This window comes from Gossypium hirsutum, chromosome D02 (genome assembly GCF_007990345.1).
Source record: "Gossypium hirsutum isolate 1008001.06 chromosome D02, Gossypium_hirsutum_v2.1, whole genome shotgun sequence".
Lineage (NCBI taxonomy): Eukaryota > Viridiplantae > Streptophyta > Magnoliopsida > Malvales > Malvaceae > Gossypium > Gossypium hirsutum.
In genome coordinates, this window is record NC_053438.1 from 11,483,398 (window position 1) to 11,509,385 (window position 25,988).

The following is a 25,988-nucleotide window of genomic DNA, read 5'->3' on the forward strand; positions in this document are numbered from 1 at the left end:
TTTCTAAAAAAATAATTTAATTCAAATCATTATTGAATTAAAATAGAATTTAAATTTGGTCCTTAATTATTTCCTACCTTTTTTGTATTAAAAAATTGAGTTATACAAAAGCTCCACGTTACTCACCATCACATACCTAAATATAACAAAAATATTATATCTATCAAAGTTTTTTTTAACATTAATTTCATTATACGTTCTTATCATATTTGTTCTTTTTGATACAATGCCTAAAACTATCCATAGCCTTTCTCCAATCTTTAAATGGGAATAAAATGTGCTTCAGCGCACTCGAATCCACGTCCTCCTGTACTGATAATAATACCGATATCAATCGAGCTAATACTTAATTGACATATCTATCAAAATTTTACATGGTTAAAAAGTGGATGATTGTAAAAATGAGAATTACTATAACCAGTCATTATAAAATGGATTCTTTTAATAATCTTAAAGAAATTAAATTACCTTATTAACTAATTTTTACATTTTCTGAACCTTATTGACTAAATATTATAGATATATTATTACATAAAATATAAAATAGTGATAAAGAAAGAAGAGGTGGGTAATAAAGAGTAGAGGGAAGCAAAGCAAGTTGGGGGAAAAGTACATGAGGATTGGGGATCACCAAGGAGGCGTAGAATCCAGCACCACATGTGAGGGAGGCATTTGGCTGGAGGTCCCCACCAGCAGCAACACCAAACTAATGCGTTGACGCACGTCCCCAACTCCTTTTTGTATTTTTGGTTGCATCATTCAGCTGTCGCTGTGCTTTTCGGGCCCTAATGAAAACATAAATAATAAACTACAGAGACACACTTTGATGTTTCGTTTTCAAAGAAATTTCAAACAAGATTCATTTGATTTCTCCATCTTTTTTATTATATATGCTTTTATAGTTCATGAATCAACGACCCTGACGGAATACTGAATTTTTTCATAACCTGCTTTAATTTCCTCTCAACACTAAACACATGACGTTGACGCCTATTGAGTGATTATCTTTTCTTTACCTTTTATTTTTTTAATTTTAAGTATATAATTTATTTATTTATTTATTATTGTAATAAAAAAATGTGTGGTGGTTTACCCAAGGTTGCTTGAACCAGATCAAATCGGTTGGTCGGGCCAATTGAATTGAGAATCGATTAATATATTGACTCGAAGAAGGGTGTTGAACCGTTTGAACTGGAGAAAAAAATCAGTTGAATCGAATTTTTAAAAATTTTTAAATAATTTATTTAATCAAATCAAATAAACTAATCAAACCAATTGAACTGACGAATTGATAGTCCAACCGATTCAGCCATCGATCCAGTTCTAAAAGTCTTGAGTTTATCACGTGTGCAAATAGCCACTTCAATTGGTGGAAATCTCATGAACATAGGAAAAGTTTTTGAGAGAAATTTGAATATGCATTAACTTGATCAAACAACTAAAATTTGCATCTTAGTCCCGTCATCATCAAATAAACCTGAGGATTAACATTGATCAACCAAGAAACAATCAAACAACTGCCAAAAGCTTTAAAAGACCTACAACATTAGTGATGCATAAAAGACCAAATCTCATATGTTATATCCTCCTCCTCCTCATTATCTTAAATCTATCACCAACACTATGATCTATGATGATAAGACCCTTTAAGAAGGGTTCTTAATAGATCTGACAACACCCTTACAAGGAAAATATTATACATGTAAAAATGTTGGGGATCGATCCTTATAAACAATGAGATAGTAAAAGTGGAGAAGAACGAACATAAATATTTTACATGTTACACACAACTGTGTGTCACACACGGTTGTGTGCCAAGCTGTGTGCGATGCTCGTTCGCTTTTTCAACTCATATGTGTCAAACAGTGTAACTCTCTGTGCCTATGTGAGTTAAAATAAAATTAAAAAAAATTAGCTCCACTATGCACACGGCTTGGGACACGCCCGTGTAGATAAATTTTTTTGAATTTTTTTTAAAAAATAACATGAAATTAAAATGAATAAATAAGTAAAATAAAAACATTCGGGTTGCCCCCTGAGAAGCACTTATTTAGAGTTTAAGCTTGACTTCATTTTTTTAGCTAACGATTAAGGTGGATTTTGGAGCCGAAGCTCCTCTCTCTCGTTGTCAGTATTACCATCAAAATAAAATTTGAGACGAAGACTATTTACCTTGAATGTGCCGTAATTAGGGTGTGTTACCTCAATTGTTCCGTATGGAAATATGTTTTATACCACAAATGGGTTTGACCCTCTAGACTTAAGCTCTGAAGCAGACATTCGTGGATCTGATTTGTCTAGCAACACTTTGTCCCCAACTTTGAATTTTGTTCGTCCTTTTTACATTCACACTATGGTGTTGCATAATTATTTCTTTGACCGTTCTTGGGTTCTCATTAGCCTTTGTTCGCCATTCATCTAATTCATCGAGTTGTACCATTTGCTCTCCACTCATCTCTTGGTTACTATCACCTTGAAACGAATGTTGTTTGAACACGTATTCATTAGTTTTCTTGCAAAGAATGTTGAGTTGTATGATTCCTAACATTAACAGAATAACGAGTATCATATCGCTCACTAGGAACTCTAACAAAATCATGTGTTTGAAGAGTAACATTTTCATCACTTACACTTAACACAAGTTCTCCATTACCCATATCAATAATAGTTCTAGCAATGGTTAAAAATGGTCAACCTGAGATCATGGGTACCTCAATAGCTTCATCCATGTCCAATATAACAAAATCAACTGGGAATATAAATTTATCAACTTTAACAAGTACATATTCAATAATACCCCTAGGATACCTGATTAATCTATTTGCTAATTGAATATTCATCCTAGTGGGTTTTGGTTCCCTGAGACTAAGTTGTTTGAACATTTTATAAGACATAACATTTATACTAGCCCCAAAATCAACCAAAGCTTTTTCAACATTTAAACTATCAATAAAACAAGGAATAGTAAAACTCATTGGATCTTTAAGCTTGTTGAGTAGTTTGTTTTGGAGAATGGACGAGCAATCCTCATTGAGCTCCACAGTTGACAAGTCGTCTAACTTTCTTTTATTTTCTAATAGCCCTTTTAAAAATTTTGCATACTTGGACATCTACGAAAGAGTTTCAACAAAAGGTAAGTTAGTATGTAGTTTTTTAAAAGTTCAAGAAATTTAACATATTGTTCTTTTATGCTGTCTTACTTCAATGTTATCGGATATGGAATTCGTGGTTTGTATTCTCTAACCACCAACTTATGCTCTTTTTTTGTTTCTTCAACCCCATCATTTTTCTTAACAGTTTTTAGATTCAGTTTCTTTTCAGGCTCGACTAACCCTTCCACATTTCGAACAATGATTGCGTGGACTTGCTCATTTGGGTTTGTAACACCCTATATTCGGCCCGGTCGCCGAGCCCGAGTAACAGGACGTTACACCACCGTCACACATCAAACTCATAGTAATTTGTCACGTTATTAACAAATCATTCTTATTATAAGGCATTCACACGAATTTTAAGTCCAACATACATCAATCAACATTAAAACATGCTCAGCATACTTCAAACAAACTAATGATATCAATTAAACATGCATTACAACCACTTAGCAAAATTCCAAAACAAGTTATGTAGGTATCGATATTGAAACAAAGGTATCGATATTTCTCTTATATGGTATCGATACTGATTGAAAAATCAATACGAAAACAACATTTTTTTTCTCATAAAAAAATCAAACCCTATTATTTATCGGTACCTTTATTAAAGTAATGATTATTTTACCCCGAGTATCGATACTTGTGGTAAGGTATCGATACCAAATTACAATACTAACTTCCTGCACATTGAAATATCACAGAGGTGTCATTTTTAAAACCGAATATCGATACATTTGCTCTAGACCACAAAAATACAACACATCTAAGCATTTAATCCATTCCAACAAATATCTAATCAACATGCATGATTTACCTTTTTAAACCAATGTCAAAATAACCAAAATAACAGTTCAAAACATCAAAAACATGCCTGAGAAAGAAATAATATACCAAGGTTCAAGCCTATAGTTCCTAGGAATAATTAAGCTACAAAATATCCAAAACATCATGGCAATATCATGCAACAGTTCTACCACATCATTCAACGTCTATTGACCATACATACAGTTCATGGCACTTCAACATAACAAATATTCAAACCAAAACAATACCAATGAAATAATTATGACATCCATCAAAAGTACTAGAAAACTAAACCCATAAAATATCATGAGGACTACAATAATAATCAATTAAAGTTTAACCACATTACATTATCCCCACAGTTTAAAAAATAATATTAATACCACCTACGCAAATACTAAAGCCTAACTTGGATCACTTCCTTGGTATCCCCACACCTCTCACATCGTAAAGGCTAAATATCTGCAATGGTTAGAGAGAGAGTGTGAGCTTAAACAAGCTCAATGAATGTTGGAGTAACCACAGTGTATACACAACATTAAAGGTTAAACAAGAGCATGCTATAACACATTCACAACAATATTCTAACCAAGTCATAATAACATATTCACGCTTCATTAAATCATAAAAATAGAAAATTCTCTTACGTATGGCTACACTAAACTTTTATACAAATAATTTATTTTACAATAATTCGTTAAGACTAACAATGTATACATGCTTTAATAACTCAAAAGTCTAGCTGATATATTCACATGCATTCACAAGTTAAATGAAAATGACCCAAACCACAATTACATACGCAATTTACTATGAGAACATACTAACATTTTCATGAAACTTAAATCGACTCATTTAGCATATTATTTACATGTTTATGCATTCATCTCACATCGTATTATCACAATAAATAAAATCACATTTAAACAATAATTTGACACTTGAGGTTAGGAAACATAAAAGTGGGCTCTATCACTACACATCGGATACACGGATCTCCAACACACCAATTGAATCATAAAGACGAACATATCCCAAAAAGTGAAGCATAAAGCTAACACTTTCAAACACACCAAACATGTCCCATTGGATGGAGCTTAGCTAACATTCTCTTATCTCTCCAACCTGTCCCAGGGCCTCAATGCCCCAAAACACAATACATATAGGTGAGTACTCACAATCCTATTGACATGCCAACTATATCCAATAGTTTTAAGAGATCACAAGGCTAAAATATCCACAATTACACATTTTTAATTACCGATTTAATGCACATAATCTCTGTTCATATTCATCAATTTACATCACAACTTGTACACAATGTATGCTTGTCAGATTCACATTTAATTGCATTTTAAGTGGCACAATAATGCTCATTGAGCCATCATATTTTTAACCACATATTTGTGTATTAAAATTAGTACATCATATATCGCAAACAAGTGTTCTCACATATTACATGTCATATATACTTATCGAAATTTCGCTCGCTTTTTCTACATATTTGCATTATTTAGCATATCATTATCACTATTATTTGGTATGTACATTATGCCCACAACACAACCCAATTCACAATAGTCATCACCAATATCTCATATCACAATATTGTATCATAATAATCAATCCACAATTATTCACATAATCACATAATAGCCAAAATAAAGCAAGAGAAATAGAAAGCTTACACACGGAACTTAGGATAAGGGTTTAGGGTATTCCTAAGCTCCCAATTAACAGTATGAATTGTGTCTACAACTAGCGATTGCAAACACTCGCCGATCACACTTTCACCTAATTACGGAAAGCTTAAATTAACTTTTCCTTACTTTTTGCCTTGCTCGTAGAAGGCTCCAATGGTTCCGATGCTTCACACATAATGACCACACAATATACACAATCAACAATCAACCAAAGACTCACTTCAAACAATCAAAACACAAGCCTAAGCTAAATTCTCTTGTAACTGAAACCTTCGACTTAGCAAACTTGAATTTCAACTATCTCAATCTATACTTAATCTTTTTACCTAAAATTGATTCCGTTAATCTAATTATTCACCTACGACTAATTCTCAACCTTTAAACTACTAAAAACTACTCAATTCATGGTATCAAAATTTTTGACATGTTTATGACAATTTTCACGAAAATTCATTAAAACTTTGGAAATCTTCAACAAAACTTTAAAGTAAGTTTAGAAACCTTCTAATCATGTCAAAACTAATTGAAAAACACTTTAAAACCATGTTTTTATCCAAAATCCCGAAATCCACCATCAACAACCCAAATTTTTACTTTTATTTAGAACATGCGGTTTAACAACTAAAAATTCAATCTAAAGGATCGAATAACATCAAAAACTAATAAGGAATGAAATCGTTACCTTAGTTGATGAAAAACCAAACATTTGATCGAAAACCCGAAAAACCCAAAAAATTAACAATGGAGAAACCTATGGTGTTCTTAGATATTTTTCTTAAAATACTATGGAGATTTATAGGTTGAGGAATAATGAAAATCAAATGAATAAAGTTTGAGAATCAAAATTGAATAAAAGAAGCTTTGGAATGCAATGGATGACAAAACAAAAATATGGAGAAGAGACTAATGTGGGTTTTATAAAGATGAAGGGGAAAATATGATGAAAATTAAATTTTGGTTTAATTACCTTTCAAAAACTTATAATTTAGATTCTTTTTAAAACTAGCCTTTATTTCAAAATTGAAAGTCTTTCGAACATTATTTTAAAAAATTGTTTTAATTTCCAAAATGACATAGACAAAAACATTTCCGAATATCATGCTAATGAAATTCCCAAGCACACTAGAGCTAAAATCCCTATTTTACCCTAAAAAATTCTAGGCCCAATTTTGGGGCATGACAAGGTTAGTTTCAGTGTCACTGGGTAAGCTACATTACTGTCTTTCCAAAATCGGTTTAGCAAGCTACCCAATTTGATTTTCAAGCCCTTGAATTGATGCTTGATGGTTTTTTTAGAGCTGTCTCAGTGTTTTGAAATTGAGTTCTCCTCAAGGTTCGGTTTCTTTTCTTGTTGATAAGGTTGCTAAAAACCCAAAACGAGTTGTGACCTTTGATTACCTTTGATTACCTTGACCATCCCAAGAGAAATTGGATGATTCCTCCATCCTGGATTATAGTTATTGCTATAGGGGTTATTTTGAAGTTTAGAATTGTTACCCATAAAGTTGACTTGCTCATGCTCCATGCCAGAACAGAAAGGTAAACATTCTGAATTAATTATTCCCGCTCCATTTGAATCACATTGCACTACCGAATTCACCTGCTTAGAAAAATTTAAACCATCAATTTTCTTACCAAGAGTTTCAACCTAATTTGCTAACATAGAAACTGCATCAATATTAAAAACATTGGTTGCTTTAATCGGTTTCGTTCTCATGACTTGCCACTGATAGTTATTTAGTGCCATCTCCTTAATAAACTCTTGAGCTGCCTCAGGTGTCTTATTATTCAATGTTCTGCCAGCTGCTGTATCAATTAGTTGCCTAGTCAAGGGATTCAAACCATTGTAAAATATTTAAACTTGTAACCACAAAGGTAACCCATAATGAGGGCACATTCTCAAAAGATCTTTAAATCTCTCCCATGCATCATATAATGTCTCCAAATCAATGTGAACAAAAGAAGAGATGTTGTTCCTCAACTTAGCTATTTTAGCCGGTGGAAAGTACTTCAATAGTAACTTCTCAATCATCTGATCTCAAGTTGTGATAGAACCTTATAGAAGCGAATTCAACCATTGTTCTACCTTGCTCCTAAAAAAGAATGGGAACAACCATAAGCATATGACATCATCAGTAACGCCATTAATCTTAAATGAGCCGTAAATCTCTAGAAAGTTAGCCAAACGAGCATTTGGATCTTCATCTTGCAATCCATCAAACTGAACATATTGCTGTACCATCTGAATTGTGTTCGATTACAACTCAAAATTTTTTACAACAATAGTCAGTCTAACGATACTCGATTCAACCTCAATCAGAGTAAGTTTAACATAATCAAACATAGTATGAGGAGTAAGAGGTACAGGAGGCTACTAATTATTTTGATTATTCTCCATCTCCACAGTAATATCCTTTTCCTCTTGACCGTCGTCTATTACAATATATTGACTTTGCCTTACTTCTCTAACTTCTCTCCGATTTCTGCGAGTAATTTTCTCGATTTCACTATCATAAACTTACGATTCCAACAAGTTTCTTTTAGTCATAAACCAAAAGAATCTGCCAGAATCAAACAAACAAAAAATTAGAATGTAAAAAGTTAAATTAAAAACAAAAATATTAAAATGAAAATAAAAATGGCTAAACTAATAGAAATAAAGTTTTTCTAATATTTTAGTCCCCAGCAACGGCGCCAAAAACTTGATGCAGTTATAAACCAGCTAAAAATCTAACTAAGGCAAGTGCGCCTATTGATTAATAGTATAGCTACGGTGAGAAAATATATCGTTCCCACGAAGACTAAAAGTACTAGTAGTTACCGTCTTTCTATTATTTAACCTATAAATTTGAGTGATTGATTAAAACTAAAATTAACTAAATTAATTAACTACGAATGCGTCAAAAAACAAATTAGGAAAATAATCGAATAATAACCAAGAAGAGAAACAATACCCAGGAAATGATTCACCTAGATTTCATTTATCATTATCAATCTAAATTACACAATTTCTTTACTTAGTATCTTGATCCGTAGAAATCCTTAAATTATGCTATTATCTTTCTTCAAGAATAAGAGCAACTGACTTTAGGTTGATTAATTGAAATTTCTTTCTAATTAAAACCCCTATTATCACATTAACTTAATCTATGAATTCCTTATTAAATTTGACTCTAATCCAGTAGATTTATGTAGTCCTATTTCTAGGATTACATGCAACTTCATTCAATTACGCTAGACTTACTCTTAAACAGGGTCTATTCCTCCTTTGGTTTAAGCACATCAAACATGGATCAATAGTCTAGAAATATTAAACCAATAATTAAGCACACATAATTGAGAACAAGATCTAAGTATTTATTGCGTAAAATAAAAATCAAACGACAGAATCCATCATAGGGTTCATCTCCCTAGGTATTTAGAATATTAGTTCATACTTGAACAAAAAAAATCAAAAAGACAATATAACCACAAGAAACAAAGAAAGTCATAATAATCTCTAAAGAAATCAAAAGGGAATCTTTAATCTTGACGAAAATCTGCTTCAATAGTGTTTTTCGAGTTGTTTTCTTGAGTATTCTATGACGACTCACTCCTATCTTCTTATTTTTGTCATATATAGGTCTCAAAATGCTTGAAAACCCTAAAAATAGCGTTTTTTCGTTGTTTAGAGTGTAATTCGCTAAATTGACACGGCTACGTGGCAGCCCGTGTGGCTCACATGGTCGTGTGGAATGATCCAGTCTGTGTAGCTCCTGTAACTCGCTCCGATTTTGTAGTTTTTGTTCATTTTTTGCTCTTTTTGCTCCCAAATGCTCTCCCGAGTATAAAGACATGAATTTAAAGGATTAAGAGTGTAAAATTCACCATTAACATCAAACAATCACCCAAAAACACATTAAGAATAAAACTAAAAACCTGTTACTTTTAGCACCTATCATTAAACCACTAAGTTTTTTTTGAAGAAAAAACTTAATAATTATATATTATTTCTAATCAAACTTATATACCATCAAACAAATAAAAGTTGAAAAACACCCATAGATCAAGTTTCTCAAATTTAAAGGCTTTGACTCAAAGTTTCAATTTAATCCAACTTGGATACAAATTGCTCAAAGTCCAAATTCATTGAATATTTTCTCTTTTTAACGTTATTGAAAGAACTATTGAAGCACGCGTGTATGTTTATTATAGCATATAATATTTCCTACTTATCCTTATGCCAAAGTTCTACTTTCCAAAATCGTCCTTCACTTGATTAAAAATAATTTTTGACATATTGATAGTATTAAAAATTATTACATAATCCCTTAATAAGTTTATATTTCTGATATATTTTAAAGGATTTTACTTAAGATAATTCTTTTTATTAATACATTGTCATATATATATTTTTTAATTTTAAGCACGTGTCTCATTTTGTTAATGTTACTTTTTTAATATATATAAGAATTATTGCTACTCTTTCCTCCAACAATTTGCAATAATTTAGGGTAAATTGTTGTTTATTTTTTCTCTCTCCAAGCAAGTGCATATTATAATGATGAGTGGCAAATTTCCACCATAGTTGGGAAACTTTGCTTTAAACTTTATGCTCCACTATGGGCTCTGCCCTGTTTCCAAGATAATACATACCACGCAAAGATTTTGAATGAAAAATTCATGATTTTTTTTTGTAAATTATAAATTTAAAAAATTATGAAAAGTAAAACTCTTTAATTTTTTTTAAAAAAAATCATTTTAAACAATTTAAACTTATGAAAAATATAAAAAACTCCAAAAAGTTTTAATTTTTTCTTTTTTTTACTTCTTGAACGGTAATTAGAGAAGATGTGTTTATGGGTCATGCAACTCACATAATCCGATAGGCCTAATCTATTCTGGATCAGGCTTGAATAACTTCTATTTTTAATCTTGGGTTGGCTCGACATGTTTCACTGCCTAAAATACTAATAAAATTTAAAATTTTATATTAATTTTTATTTTAATTTTTATAAATAAATTTAAATAGAAAATAGTTTGTTATTATTTTTAAATAGTGAAATGGGTAATTTGGGAGAAATGGGCACGAGGCTAGAATTTTTTTTTAAATCAAGCTTTGGTTTGATTTGACCCATGAATACCTCTAATGATAATAAGGTTTCTCTAAAATTTGAGTTATTTGATCAGTTCATATTAAATCGTTTTTGAGAAAAATATTTTTTTTTGAAAATATGAAAAAGTATTTTTTAACTTAATAAAAAATATTAAATTTAATTCAAACCAATTTAGAGTTTGTATTGTTATTTAAAAACTATTTTACACCGATATTTCATATACTTTATAATTAAATTTAAATAAAAATATTTTGATATATAATTGATTTGAATTAAAATAAAATTCTTCAATACAGATTGAATGAATAACTCAGAATTTAGAAAGAACTTACTACCATTCAAAGAGTAAATAACATGAACTTTAAATTGTGACCTATCGATCGGGTATTCATATTCCTTAAGGTTTGAATCTCATTGTACCGAGAAAAGGAGTAAATAACACTTTATTTTTTGAATTTTTGGAAACATTTATATTTTTCATAAATTTTAAAAAATATTTTTTTTGAATTTTGAATTTTTCATAATTTTTAGAAATTTTCATAAAATTTATATATTTTCTAAATTTTTATGATTTTTTATTGAAAGTATTAAAATAATTTTTAGTTTTGAAAAAAAATATAGGAACCTCGTACATATTTATTAGACCATTGATATAACTATTGGTGAAGCGTTGACTTGTGCTTCAATGCTTTTCGTTTCACTTAAATGTTAAAGATATGTTTTTAATTTTCTTTTGAATCTACTTATTAGTTTAAAAAAATAAGTATTAATTTTTTTATAAATAAAGGGATAAATCTTAAAATTATAAATCAATTTTGATTTAACGTGTAATTTTATATATGAATTTTGATTTGGTGTAATTATATATATATAATTTTGATCGTGGTTCAAATATATACATGAAACGTTGATTTTAATTCAAATGTACATGTTTAAAGAAATAAATACATCATTTTATTTTTATATTAGATAAATAAAATTATTTATGTGCACAATATGTAAACATAAAATGGTGCTATATTAATAGTTATGTTAGTAATTTGTGAAAATTGAATCAAATCAAAGTTTCATATATAAAATTATAGTTTATGTGTAACATTGCATTTTTGTTTGGGTATTATTCTTATCCGTTTTACAACTTATGTTCAAGGTTCGTGGATGCCACTCCCAACAATATCGTCTCTAACGTTTGAACTTATGTTCTCTCTTAAGAGTGCAATATACCTTACCATTACACCCAACAACTTATTAATATAACATTACTAAATTTCATCCCTAAATAAAAAATAAATATTTAAGTTTAATGATAGATCAACTTATTTACAACTGTAAATATCTAAAATAGTATTAGCTTGTCCTTATTTGCTATTTTTAACAATATAGAGGGCTTAAATGACCTCTTCATTATAATTGAGAAATGATTTATGAAACAATAACAAAATGTAAAATTTTCATTCATGATGACATTTTAAAAAATCTAATTAGAAGACATGATTTAAATAGGGATTATATACGTTAAGGTGTCGCATCTTCTCATACAATCTTTTTCTCTGTTATAGTTAATTGAATTTCAATGTGTGATCTAATGGTCAAAGATTATTTATTTATAGAACGTATTTAGATTTAAGTTTTCGTGGAGTAAATGGTAAACCTCTATTTCACTTGGCAACCATTGAAATCAGTCATTTCTTAGAGAATATGCCTTTGATATGAAGAGCACTGCCTACAGATAGAACAAAGTATCTTTAGATGCCTCTGTTTTGTTGATTAGAAAGCTTGTTAGTAGAGCTACATCTTCCAACATTGTTGTCGCTTCACCATGTGGAAAAGAAATTATGAGTCTCAGGCATTTATCTTTCAACTAAAGTGGCAAGAAACTCAATCACACACTGAGTCTATATTATACCAATGGGCATACCATATAAACAAGCCCTTTACAATAAGGTAGTCTGTACCGTACTAGTGGGCATATCATTTTTATCTTGGTACTAGTGTCAAGGGCCGCAGTTCAAAGCTCGTGACCATCGCACCAAATGCATCCAATGGAGGTCTATTGCTCCGATGGGGATCATTTGGCCTACGAGAACTGGCCCGATTCAAAGAGCTATTGGATAAGCCTGTCAGATTGAGGCCTGGTTGGCCCAATAATGAAGAGATGGTAACTTAGGCTAATATGGTAACTAATCTTAGAAGATAGAATCATATCTTTTAAAGATTAGATTAGATAAGACTTATCTTGTAAATCCCTAAAATTAAGGGATATGGTTAAATCTCGTCCTTCGATGTAAATGTATCTTGACCGTCGATTTTGGGGGAGCTCAACTATAAATAGAGAGCCTCTCCCTCATTTGTACTCAGACTCCTGTAATTGTTTCATTATTCTTTGTAAATAAGAGAATAGAGAGCATTTATTTAAACACCTTGTGTGCATTCTTTCTGTTGTTCTTCTTTTGGCACAAATCGCTTCCGCTCTTCAATTGGTGCATTGGAGGAGTTCTTAAGGAATCCTCACTTGAGTTAAGGCTGACTTGGGCGAGTTTGGACGAACGGATCGCCTAAGGCCGCACGGATCGCAAGAGAAAACTCTAGCCCCGTGACAAGTGGTATCAGAGCCAAGTTTTGAACCAAGTGATATTCGAGTTGGTTCGAAGGCACCGTTGGGATATCGAGAGAAGAATTCGAACAAAGGCGGGCAAGGAAGTCTTTGAGGGAGATGTTGTCGGCTGTTGAGGAACGCGTGGGAAAACTTGAGGAGTCCATAGAGGACGCAAAAGAGTCAGGCAATGCCCTTGGGGAAAGCATTGATGACTTGAGGGAGCAGTCCAGGGACTTTGTTACCACGTGTCTCACTTCCTAAAGGGATAACGTGCGAGAGTTGCTAGATTTCCAAAGGAAGAAGCTCTATGATGGTGGCTTTGAAGGAGGAAACAATGGCCACGACGAGGGCTTTGAGCACAAGAATAGCGGAGCTCGAGAGAGAGTTGGCCTTGTGCCGAGCAGCCGTGGGGAAGGGAGTGGCAAATGCAGCACTTAGTAATGAGGAGGTCTCGAAGCCGAAAGAGTTTGTGGGGACAAGGTCTGCATGCGATGTGGACAATTTCTTGTGGAGGATGGAAAACTACTTCTGTACCAAAGGCATCATGGATGATGCGGTTAAGGTAAACACTGCTTCAATATTTCTTATTGACATTGCGCTTTTATGGTGGCGAGGTAGGACCACAGATAAAAGGCAAAATGAGATTGGGACGTGGCAAGAGTTCCAATGTGAATTGAAGGGACAGTTTTACCCAGAATTTGCCGAGGAAGAAGCTCGAGCAAATTTGCAAGGGATAATACAACGGGGCACAGTGGGGGAGTATGTTCGAGAGTTTAAGGAACTCATGCTCCAAGTTTCAGAGGTGACCGAAAGAGAGGCATTGCTTGCTTTTTAGAATGGATTGAAGCCGTGGGTCAGACAGGAGGCGGAACAAAGAGGTGTCCAAAAGCTGTCGGAAGCCATGACGGTAGTTGAGTCCGTGGTCAAGCTTGGTTTAGGGAAAGACAAGCTTGGGTCTTCCAAGTCCGAGGAAAGGGGCGTATGTGAAATGGATCACAAGGAAGATATTGTGGATGGCAATGGCAATGGCGACAATGGTGGTAATGGGAAACCACGAGTTGGGAAGAAGAAACCCAAGAGGAAAAGGGACAAGCTGAAATGCTTTCTTTGCGACAGTCCACACATGTTAAAGAAATGTCCGAAGAAATCCGCGCTTAAGGAGAAGCCGGTGGGTAAGGCCTTGGTACTTGGTTCGAACGCAAGGGGTGTCGAAGCCAAGGAGGCCGAAAGCGAGAAGAAGCCAGTGGAGTGCTTCTTGTGTCATGGTCCGCATAGGTTGCGGAAGTGTCCGAGAAAGTCTGCCATCGAGGGGAACGATGGAGCAGACAAGGAGCCCAAGAAGCTTGGTTTGAGCAAGGGAAAAACCGAAGCCAAGAGGGCAAAGAGGAGCAAAAAGAAGCGAGTAAAGTGCTTCTTGTGCCGTGGTCCGCATGAGTTGCGAAACTGTCCAAAGCAAGCCGGAGTCAAAAGAAAGACAACGTCTGAGCTTGGTGAGTCATCAGAGGGCTTCCACCCAAGGAAGAGGTGAGTTTGTCATCGGACTTAGAGGAAAGAGTTGCGATGAAAACAGTGAAGCTGGGACCAATGAGGCTCAAGTTGAGTGAAGTGTCGGAGTTGGCCGAATCATCGACAAGGCTTCCACCTATGGGAGAGGTGGGTGGTGCATCAAACTTCAAGGGAAAAGAAGTGATGCATGTGAGACAGTTGACCAGAGTAAATACGACGAGTAGGACGGTTCGAGTTAAGAAGCGATGTAAGCCGAGGCAAAAGTCCCGAAGGAAGGGAAAGGCTAAGGCGTTGAGACGAGACCGAGGCAAATCCAGTTGGTGCCATTCGAAAGTCGCAACGAGGACGTTGCGAGAATGGGTGGGGGAGAATGTCACGACCGCAGTTCAAAGCCCGTGACCATCGCACCAAATGCATCCAATAGAGGTCTATTGCTCCGATGGGGATCATTTGGCCTACGAGAACTGGCCCGATTCAAAGAGCTATTGGACAAGCCTGTCAGATTGAGGCCTGGTTGGCCCAATAATGAAGAGATGGCAACTTAGGCTAATATGGTAACTAATATTAGAAGATAGAATCATATCTTTTAAAGATTAGATTAGATAAGGCTTATCTTGTAAATCCCTAAAATTAAGGGATATGGTTAAATCTCGTCCGTCGATGTAAATGTATCTTGACCGTCGGTTTTGGGGGAGCTCAACTATAAATAGAGAGCCTCTCCCTCATTTGTACTCAGGCTCCTGTAATTGTTTCATTATTCTTTGTGAATAAGAGAATAGAGAGTATTTACTCAAACACCTTGTGTGCATTCTTTCTGTTGTTCTTCTTTTGGCACAAATCGCTTCCGCTCTTCAATTGGTACCTTGGAGGAGTTCTTAAGGAATCCTCACTTAAGTTAAGGCTGACTTGGGCGAGTTTGGACGAACGGATCGCCTAAGGCCGCACGGATCGCAAGAGAAAACTCTAGCCCCGTGACACTAGTACGTATCTGTATTGGCATGTTTTAGTGTACTGTTTTGGGTTTACCGATATTTTTAAATATTTTTCACATATATATTATAGTCTAATTTTTAATTTCTTGATAATATATATCCATGTAAATATTTTTCACACACATATATATATTTGTAGTCTAAATTTTAATTTTTAATTAATTATATATTATTTTGGTAAAAGAATAAATTATATATTATATATACAAGCACATATATCTCAATTACATCCATATAAATATACTTATTTGTAACTATAAGCTTAAAAATTATTAATTAGATTCAATAATTTAATTTAATAACTACTAATTAAAATGTAGATATAAAAAAATTAAATGGTTAAGATGAAATAATTAAAAGTTAGTTTAAAATATCAAAATTTTGTACCAACTAGTACAAGTCAATATGCATTGATACAAGTCGGTATTGACCGAAATAGATCAAAATACACCGCAATGACTAAAATATACTGAAATTTTTATCTAAACAGAACGTGAAATCTGGTTTAAGAGTAGAACGATATATATAATTTAGTTTGAACATTTGGAGCATCAACATGTAGATTATGGTTGGGTCAAATTGATAATTGCCAATAAAAATATTTAATTTACTAAACACTAAAAAGAATCAACATGTAGATAATGTTTTATGTAATTATAAAAAAGTTATTAATATTGTAATTATTTATGTAAATGGATAATGTTTTGTATTATAAAAAATTGTAATAAGTTATGTAATTAGATAATGATTGTGTAAATATGTAATTAATTGCACAAAATAGTATAATTGAATAATGATTTGTATAATTGTAACTCATACAAAGCTCACCATTGCAATTGCATACGAATAATGACAGGGTCCATGAACATTGGTAAAGTAAACACTTTAGACGGCTCTCACGCCTTGGGTTCTTTTCGCTAATGGAATTGAAAATGCTAATGATTTCCAAGCAAAGCCCCACCTTGTGGGAAGCACTGTACTTCGGTCTTAACATACAGAACCAAATTACAGGTTTTCAGTGTCTCATAAAACCCCTCTAAGCCTTATCTTATTCTTGTCTTGTTGGAACTTTCGAGACCGATCATGGTAGCCAATACCCAGTACTGTTGTCACTATGCATGAAATGACTTCACACTTCAAAACTTCGTTATGCCTAGCATGTTACATTGAAGATCCTACTTGTTTGTAGGGCTATGGTTCTAAAGCAGTACTCCTAATGCGACAATTATATCTGTATATATTGAGATGTTTTGACTGTAACAGTCTTTTAAATGTCACTAAGATGGTGACTGCAAAAACAGTATATTGCATTGGTTTTTTTACCCTTTTCCATGTTGATGTTGGAAAAGCAGTGACATCTAAGATGAAATTCTAAATGCAAGTAATTGAAGTAAATATTGTTCATCGTTTTGTAAATTGAGGAACTGCCTTTTCCTTCAATTGGTGGAAATGATCGGCTTCTCCTTCCAGAAGGCGCAATACCTGTGGGACAACCCATCAATTCATTACTACTATTTAAAGTAGGGGTCAGCAAAATTCTGTTTGACTCCAAAAAATTGAAAAAAATTTAAAATTTAAATTATTTTAATCGAGTACAAAGTTAATCGAATCAACTCAAATTTTATTTAAATTTCGAATTTGAATGAAATTAAATTTGCAAATTCAAATAACTCAAATAATTTGAGCAGACCAAATACCAAACCCTCCAACTTCTCTTTCCCCTAACCCCTCCCCTCAAATTTTTTTACTTTCCTTCAAGATCTTTTTTTTTTACTTTCCCTAAAAAAATTTTACTTCCCCTCAAACCCTCCCAAAATTTTTTTTCTTTTTGCTTTCTCTTAAAACTTTTACTTCTTCAAACCTTAAAATTTTTTTTATTCGATTCGATGGAATACTCACCCCCTAATCTAAAACAAGATTTTGCAAAAACAAGATCAAACAAGATGTTATTAGTACTATTCATTTCTTTTTTGAAGTATTCATATAATATGTGTTCAACACATACTGGGTAGGGCATGAAGGTATAATCTGAAAATTTTAAAAATGAAAATCAAGCATGTATACCCATGTCAAACATAAAAAATTAGTTATGATGAGGAGTATATGATATGGTATCAAAGGGTCATTACCTCCGCCATTGATGGCCTCATTTCAGGGTTCATTTGCACGCATAAGTAAGCTGTCTTAGCCATAAGGTAGAGTTGATAGGTGTCATATGACTCTTCAATACGAGGATCAATGAGCTCATGTAGTGCTAACTTTTCGATCAGTGGTTCTGCCTACATGATCAAACACCAAGACGGTACAAGTGTAAAACTAATCAATATTGCCAAAAAATATATATATGAACACTCATTGAGACCTACATACCCATTGTCTCAAAGATACTTGCTGTCCTTCGCTTTTGTAGTCAATTACTTTGCGACCTGATATTAGTTGTAGGAGAACTATCCCAAATGCATACACATCTGTCCTCACTGAAACAAACCCATTCTCTGCATACTCTGGAGCAAGATATCTACATGAACCAAAGGTCCATTTTACACTAGTTGGCATATCAATGGTGTATGTACTCAGTCTGAAAATGAATTGAGAGGTCATAGAAAAGAAGTCTCCTACCCAAATGTTCCAAGAACTTTTGTCTGTAGTGTTTCATCATTTATCTTCCATCTGGCTAGACCAAAGTCACCTAGCTGTGTGTAGAAACACAATCATTTCAATGAGCATGCAGTTCCATAGAAAATGCTAATTATCATATAAATTTCTAAAACAGACAGCATTTAAGGTTTTAAGAATCTTTTCGCTTTAGCAGACAGTCTACTGTAATGTTAATCGAACTTGGGTATGAAGATGTGATCTGATAAAAGACACCTAAATTACATGGGCTAAGTAGTAAGGATTATTAGGCCTTAAAAATAGGACCAGCCCTAGTTGATTAAAGGACTTAACTGACCATAGGGACTAAGTCATGTGTGAGAAGTATGTTGCCTGGACGCATGTCCCTATGAATAATAGGACCACCACGGCATTCTTCATGCAGAAAACGTAAACCCTTTGCAGTGCCAATTGCAATAGCACGTCTTTGATGCCAATCAAGAACATTTTCTGTATTCTCTGTAGAAAAAAATCCACAATTCCAAAACATATAGAAAATTTTGTAAAGATGAAATGACACACAAATCAATACTTGGGTCTGTAAAGATATGTTTAGTTTACCAAATAAATGCCAGTAAAGGGACTTGTTGCATATATACTCGTAAACCAAAATGTTGAGGTTCTCCTTGCAACAATAACCCAGCAGCATCACAATGTTCTTATGACGTGCGAAACTTAAGACAGATACCTCGGAATTGAACTCGGCAAATCCTTGTGTACTTTCTTGTTTCCGGACCTTTGCTGCAATCAGCTGTCCATCTTTGAGCTTACCCTTGTATACATGACCATATCCACCTTCCCCTAACAAGTTATTCTTTGAAAAGTCTTCAGTGGCTTGTTGAATCTCAGTGTAAGTGAATGCCTTTGAATCTTCGATATACAGTTCAGTCCTTAGTCCACAAGCAACACAAAGAAGAGGTGATCCTGTGGATTTGTTGCGGAAGCCATACCTTTGCTGCTTTTGGATAATATTTGGTGTGTCAAATAGCAAACTTCCTCCTTTGGTATATGTATCTGAAAGGAAATGATGTTCCATTGTTGTCAGATACATACTCGTAGCTAGTTTTCATAGCGTCTATTCATATAAAATTGCCAAGATTGCTTGCTTACCCGATATTTCCAGCTTAGAAGAGGGACCAAAATCAGATAAAAAGTTATGCTCTTCTGATTTCAATGTAGATGAAGGGGTGAAGAGGCCACTCTTGGAGCTTTCCAAGTAACTCGTGGACAAGGAGTATCTTCTTGATGAGGTTTCCGAAGGATCGATATTTTCAGTAAAGTGAAAGTTGGATGGAGGTACAGACTTGTACTTGGACATGGAGTACACCTTTTGGTCTCCAATATCTGGTTCACTTATTGTATGGTTTCTCAAAACATCAACGTTCAAGCTGTCTTGAACTAATGCAACTTTACAAGGTATCTGTTTAAGGTATAACTTCAAATCCCGTCTGAGGTGTCTGCTAAGACTGAATGTCATCAGTAATGAAAAACTAGAGATATACCATACAATCAAATATCGTATCCAACACCAGACATGTTCAATATCATCTTCTAAAGGTTACTGTATGAATTAATCGAATTAAACCACAAAAGCGTTCATTTTCCAAAGAAAACAAATAATTATTATGAAACTATATATAAGGCAAATGATGGTTGCAAACTAATTACCTATCAAGTACAACCCATGCTGGCTTTGAGGCAACCACTTCTTGTAGAACAACATTCTTTATGGGAACCCCAGCTGTAATTTTAACTCCAATGCTCACCTAAACATGAAAAATACACAAAACCACAATTAAAGTACATGAACAGAGTTTGAATCCGCAATGAACTTTTTTGTTTAAGTATAGTATGTATGCAAAAATAAAAAGAAGAAGAAATAAATAGTACCCCTTGCTCTTCACATTCTTCAGCACTTTGGTGGAGCAAATTAACATATGAATCAACCTTGTTTGAGAGTTCTTCCTCCATGGCACGAAGGCTTGTTCCAAAAGATTCTGGACATGGTTTGCTTTGGTAACCCACTATACCAAACCGGGGAAAAGAAAAGGATAAAACAGTGAGTTAATTTGACTGATCATACATATCCCACTTTCATATTTTGTATTTTATGTAATTTCATCCAACACCTAATAGATTCAACAAAAATCTGTAGGCCATCACGATTGCTTTATCACTTAAAGTATAAATCAATATACTCAAACACAAACATCAAAATCATCATTAATAGGTATATAAGAAGAAAGAAAAGAGTGCTTACTAGGGTGAGTGACTCTATGCAAAACTCCAAGCATAAGAAGCGTATCCCCACCACGCAGAATATCACCTCTAACTCGTATATGATTGATGATAATTCTAAACTCACGTTCATTATGATCCTTAGTTGCATCGAATGCGATAACCACATAAGACGGTGTATGAGGAGTTGTATTGCCCTCCATTGTTGAGTCTGCAACTCTCTTGGAGTTCCAATGGTTTGTATATATATGACTTTCAAAAAAAGGTTGAAAATCTTGATGGGGTGTGGTTTGATTCAAACATGAAACGTGGCCTGGGGGATAGAGATGTGTAATCCAATGATTGTATAGATTTAGTTTTGTTTTGAAGGAGGGTTTTAATTCTTTTTTCTTTTTTTCAATCCATGTAATGTAATTTGTCTGGTTTGTAGGGATAGGGAGATGGTTGAAGAAATCAGAGCAGATATACTTTTGGATATTCGGATAGTATACCTGAAATTGGAGGGAAATGTGCCGTCCAAAAACAAAGACAATGGGAATATTATCAAGGTATAAGTTGAAGACCGAATCTGGATTTCTTTGTTTATTCATTCATATTATTCCTTAAAACCATGGGTTAGTCACACTAGTCAGTGCTTTAACCATAAGTTACGTACAAGGGGCTTTACTGTCTTCGGGTGGATTCCATTAGGGTTTATTTTAGACTTGGATCATTGGAATTTGAATTCAGTCCTTCTCTGTTCAAGTCCTTTATAGATTGAGCTCGTTTAAATTTTAATTATTTGGGACTTGTATTATTATTATTATTATTATTATTTAGTTGTTAAGTGTACTTTTATACCTAACTAGAGTACAAGTGTATTTTTAACTAGAGAAAGTAAACATATGAGACCCTACTGTGCTACGAAATTAACCCCTTACAAGCCTCTTTTTTTTTGTACATTACATCATTATAATAAAATAAAAATTTTAATATAAATACTCAAATTTGTTAAAATTTGTATACAAAATTTATTTACTTATAAATTTATCTTTCAATTCTATTCAAGGGAGGTTGGTCTTGGACCCTCAATAGAAGGTCTTGTCCCACACTGGAGTTTTGCCTCCTGTAGGAAACGTCTCGGTTGATGTGGATTCGAACTACAAGTTCATGGGAGAGGTGTCAATATTTTTAGAAATTAATTTATGGAAAGTACACCTACAAGGGATCGATCTATCAACCAAGGCCTTACATGCCTTACCTTATCATACCTGGTACCTTAAGGGGGAATCAAAGCTCTTATTGGGAGAAGCCTTTTAAGTGTCGTCCTTTGAGCTGCCGACTTGATGGTCCAACCATTGTCTTATCTGTCAATTCATTCTTTGCCACGGAACGTTCGTACTCAATCATGCGTTCTACTCATTTTAAACATTCAATTCTGTTTTCATACTTTTACAATAATCTTAATTTCAACAACAAAATATGAATAAATATATTATACCATTCCTAAATTAACACATAACCATGAAATTTTAAACATATGAACTTACCTGAATTGAATTGTAATAATTGCAGGAGTTCAGGGACTATTCCATTATTTTTCCTTTTTTTAAAAGTATCTACGGAATCTTAATCTAAAATATAAAATTACTCATTCATTAGCATATACTTCAGTTCCAATTTATTTCACAATTTATACCCTCCATTTTTCAAATTTACACAATTACCCTAACTTTTTCAACTTTTACAATTTAGTCCCTTAACTAGTTAATCTATCAAATCAAATAATTTTTCTCAATTAATAATTTATCCAAATATTCTAGGATATCATACAACCCTTAATAAAATAGAAATTTAATACCAAACCCTAATATTTTAACTATTTTCACAATTTGATACTAACATTAATATTTACAAAATCACTTTATAATATCATCATACAACAAAATTAAAGCTCTAGACCCACTTGATATTAATAATTTCTTTCAATATATATTAATTTAGACAATAAACAATTCATTTCATGCAATTTGGTCATTTTTAACATTTTTACAAAATTTCCCCTAAAATTTTACTTTTATTCAATTTAGTCCCTGAGCCTAAAATATGCAAATTAACCAGTTTTATTGTAAACCCATGCTATCTTAATATTCATATATTTTTCTCCTCTCCATTTCACATCCTTAATGTATATAACATGCTTATATATAATATTATCTATAATTCCACCATTTACTTATGTTCATATCAAAGCTGTCCACTTGAGCCATAATCACTAAATTATTTATATCTTGCGCTAAAAAATTCTAAATTAAGATCATCTTGATGTTTTTGAAACTAGACTCAAATATATTTTTACCATAAAAATTTCAGAATTTAATATTTAGCCAATAAGTACAATAAAATCTTCAAATTTATCTCTGTTCTGTTGTTTGACAGCTTTGACCTTTCTTTAGTAAAAATTAATTATCTCATAGTACGAGATTTGAATGATGTTTTTGTTTATTTCTCTTGAAAATAGACTCATTAAAAATTTAAACATATAAATTTAAACCCCTAATTATTTTTTTTACAATTTTTTATTTTCCAAATTCAGAACAGGGAAACCCGAAATCAATCTGACCTTGTCTCACAAAAATTCATATATCTCATAATGTGAAATTCTTTTGCTTACACCGTTTCTTCTATGTAAAACTAGACTCAATAAAATTTAATTTAATATTTTAATTAACGTCTAATTCAATTTCTACAATTTTTGATAAATTTTCAAAGTCAGACTACTGCTGCTGTCCAAAACTGTTTTAGTGTAAAATGTTGATAACTAAGTTTATAACGCTCTCATTTCCTTTCTCTACAATATTTCCCATCACTTCCTCTTATTTCCCTTCACTAACATATCAAGAATATAGAACCTTATATAATAAAACTCGACTTTAACATCATTTTCATGCTTTTTTAATAATATCAAACTTAAAAATATATTAAAATCTTGATGTTCTTACCTTGTTCTATTGATTTCAATCTTTAACTTGATTTTCTCTCTCCTCCAGCTTCTATTTCTTGAATCTAACTTGATATTCTATCTCCCCATCATCTCCTTATTATTTTACTCTCTTGGTAGCTATGGAAATTTTTTTGATTTCTAAGTGAAAATGGTGAATTTTTTGGTAAAATGACCAAATTGTAAAGAAAAGAAATTTTGTTTCTTCTTTTCTCTTCTCACGTGGGTGCATGGAAAGATGAAGAGAATTCTTCATCTTTCTTTTCTTATATACTAAATAAAATAATAATAAAATATCTTATTAAAATATTAATAAAATAATATTTATCTAATTAAATAATTATAAAATATCATCAAAATATCTCTAATATCATCATTGCCCTCTAGAGTTCTCTTTCTTTCTAATTGACAATTTTTCCCTTTATGATCTTGTAAAATTTCATCCTTGAGTCATAACTTAATTTGGTAAAATTACGATTTAGTCCCTCATAATTCTTCACCTATTCAATTTGGTCCTAATTTATCCATTTTCCTTAGTTTCTAGATCATTCCACCCTTAAAATATTTGCACTATTGGTCCTTCAACTTTTTCATATTTACACTTCAACCCCTCAAATTTTGAGTATTTACTCTTGGGCCACAAAACTTTTCTTACTTTTGCGATTTAGTCCTTTCTTGAATTAATACATCATAATATACTTCCCAATGTTGACATAACTCAAAATTTCCCTTTTTGTCACTTTATTTCCTTACTTTACCATATCAAGGATAATATCTTATTTTCTTACTGTAGTAATTTTTGAGGTATTACAGTTACACTATTCATAATTTGATGTGTTGGTTAGACGAGTTCTCGATAAACTCGATTATGGTGTGTAGCGGAGATGGGTAGGACCGTTTTCCTAAAATCTGCATTGTTTTATGAATTATGCATTGATATGATCAGGCACCATATGCTTATGAAATATTGAGATATGTGATTTTATGACTTTGTATCGTATATTTTTATGTTGTGAATGAGTTTGTGTTAATCTCACACTGGGCTTAAAATGGGCTTAAAAAGCTCACCCCATTAGTGTTTCAGCCTTGTAGGTAACACTCAAACATAGGACTTGGATCAACACATGGTGGAGCCACTCAGAAAATTTTACATCATGGATATTTATTGGATTTTTAACTATTTGGATTTTGGGTTGTGTTTTTGTGGACTTTTGGACTTTGGACTTTACCTTTATTTTGGTTGTGATTTATATTTTTATGACTTTAAAACTATCATGCATGCTGGAAAATTATGGGATTTTAAGTATTTTAAATAATTTCATTTTTTTAAATTAATTATGTTTTTCTTAAATTTTAAACAAAATAATAATTCGTGAATTTCCTAAATAGATTTATGAAAATCCGCTGTAGGGTTCTTTATAAAAAAATCATTTTTATAATTATAATATAAGATCATTCATATTTAGATGTTTTCAAACAACATTACAATTAAATGATGCTTTTAAAAAAAATATATTTTTTACTAAATATTTTTCAAAGAGATAAAATTAGTCAATCTTAGAATTTTTACAATTTCAATTTCAAACTCAAACCTCTATTTTTTCAAAATAAACAAATAATTTCACATCTCGTTAATGTAATTTATAAGATTCAGCCATAACGTCTAGGTCAGGTTTGGGTGTTACAGGTTAGTTGTAATATTTATAGTATTACAATAGAACACCAAAGTATTCCAAGTATCGAACCTAAAGGAGTCGATAATTTAATGAATTCTATTAAAAAATATATGCAAGAAGTGAGTCTAGCTAGGTACTCACTAATTGTTATAGTACGACAAAGAATAAACAAATATTTTAACACTAATTTCTAAATTAACTATTAAGGACTAAATTGAAAAAAAACACAAAACTAAGAAATTATCAAATAAATGACTAATGGTAGTTTGTTGACTTTGATGTACTTCACCGATCCTTGAACAAGGGACTTAAATCGCTTAAATTACTAAGTGACTTCATTTTATCTCTCGATCTCAATTTTATTGACTTAGACGAATTAGGTTCAATTTATCTCTCGATCTCATTAGTTAATATGGGACTAATGAATGAGTGTGAGACAAGATTACCTCTCGGTCTCACTTTATCTTGATATTCCCTTAGGGGCGTCACTACCTAAGTTCTTGGTTCTATTCAAATTAGTCCAATTTGTTAGATTTAGTCTTTTGTCCAAAGATTTTAGTTTACCCATATCTCCATCAACCAACCTC

The 25,988-nt window shown here is 32.5% G+C and overlaps 1 protein-coding gene and 1 non-coding gene across 2 annotated transcripts; one reads left to right on the forward strand and one right to left on the reverse strand.

The window, feature by feature from the left end:
* The first annotated feature begins 7,539 nt into the window (after positions 1–7,539).
* LOC121215005 (small nucleolar RNA R71) lies at positions 7,540–7,646 on the forward strand. Its single transcript, XR_005910740.1, has one exon. It is a non-coding gene; the product is annotated as a small nucleolar RNA R71 (small nucleolar RNA).
* An 8,989-nt stretch (positions 7,647–16,635) lies between these two features.
* Positions 16,636–21,161, reverse strand: LOC107910403 (inactive protein kinase SELMODRAFT_444075). Its single transcript, XM_016838228.2, has 10 exons — positions 20,768–21,161; positions 20,398–20,531; positions 20,176–20,273; positions 19,618–19,964; positions 19,069–19,521; positions 18,806–18,966; positions 18,472–18,545; positions 18,223–18,370; positions 17,982–18,131; positions 16,636–17,334 (listed from the first exon to the last, which is right to left on the reverse strand). The coding sequence occupies exons 1-10, from the start codon at positions 20,946–20,948 to the stop codon at positions 17,254–17,256; spliced, it is 1,827 nt and encodes a 608-aa protein (XP_016693717.1). The 5' UTR covers positions 20,949–21,161; the 3' UTR covers positions 16,636–17,253.
* Positions 21,162–25,988: the final 4,827 nt, after the last annotated feature.

What these genes read in the sequence shown, in the direction of transcription:
- LOC107910403 (XM_016838228.2), bottom strand. Translation starts at nt 20,948, where the DNA reads ATGGAGGGCAATACAACTCCTCATACACCGTCTTATGTGGTTATCGCA. An exon ending in GCATAGAGTCACTCACCCTA is followed by an intron (nt 20,532 to 20,767) that starts GTAAGCACTCTT and finishes GGTTTGGTATAG; the next exon opens with TGGGTTACCAAAGCAAACCA. An exon ending in TGAGGCCATCAATGGCGGAG is followed by an intron (nt 17,335 to 17,981) that starts GTAATGACCCTT and finishes GTTGTCCCACAG; the next exon opens with GTATTGCGCCTTCTGGAAGG.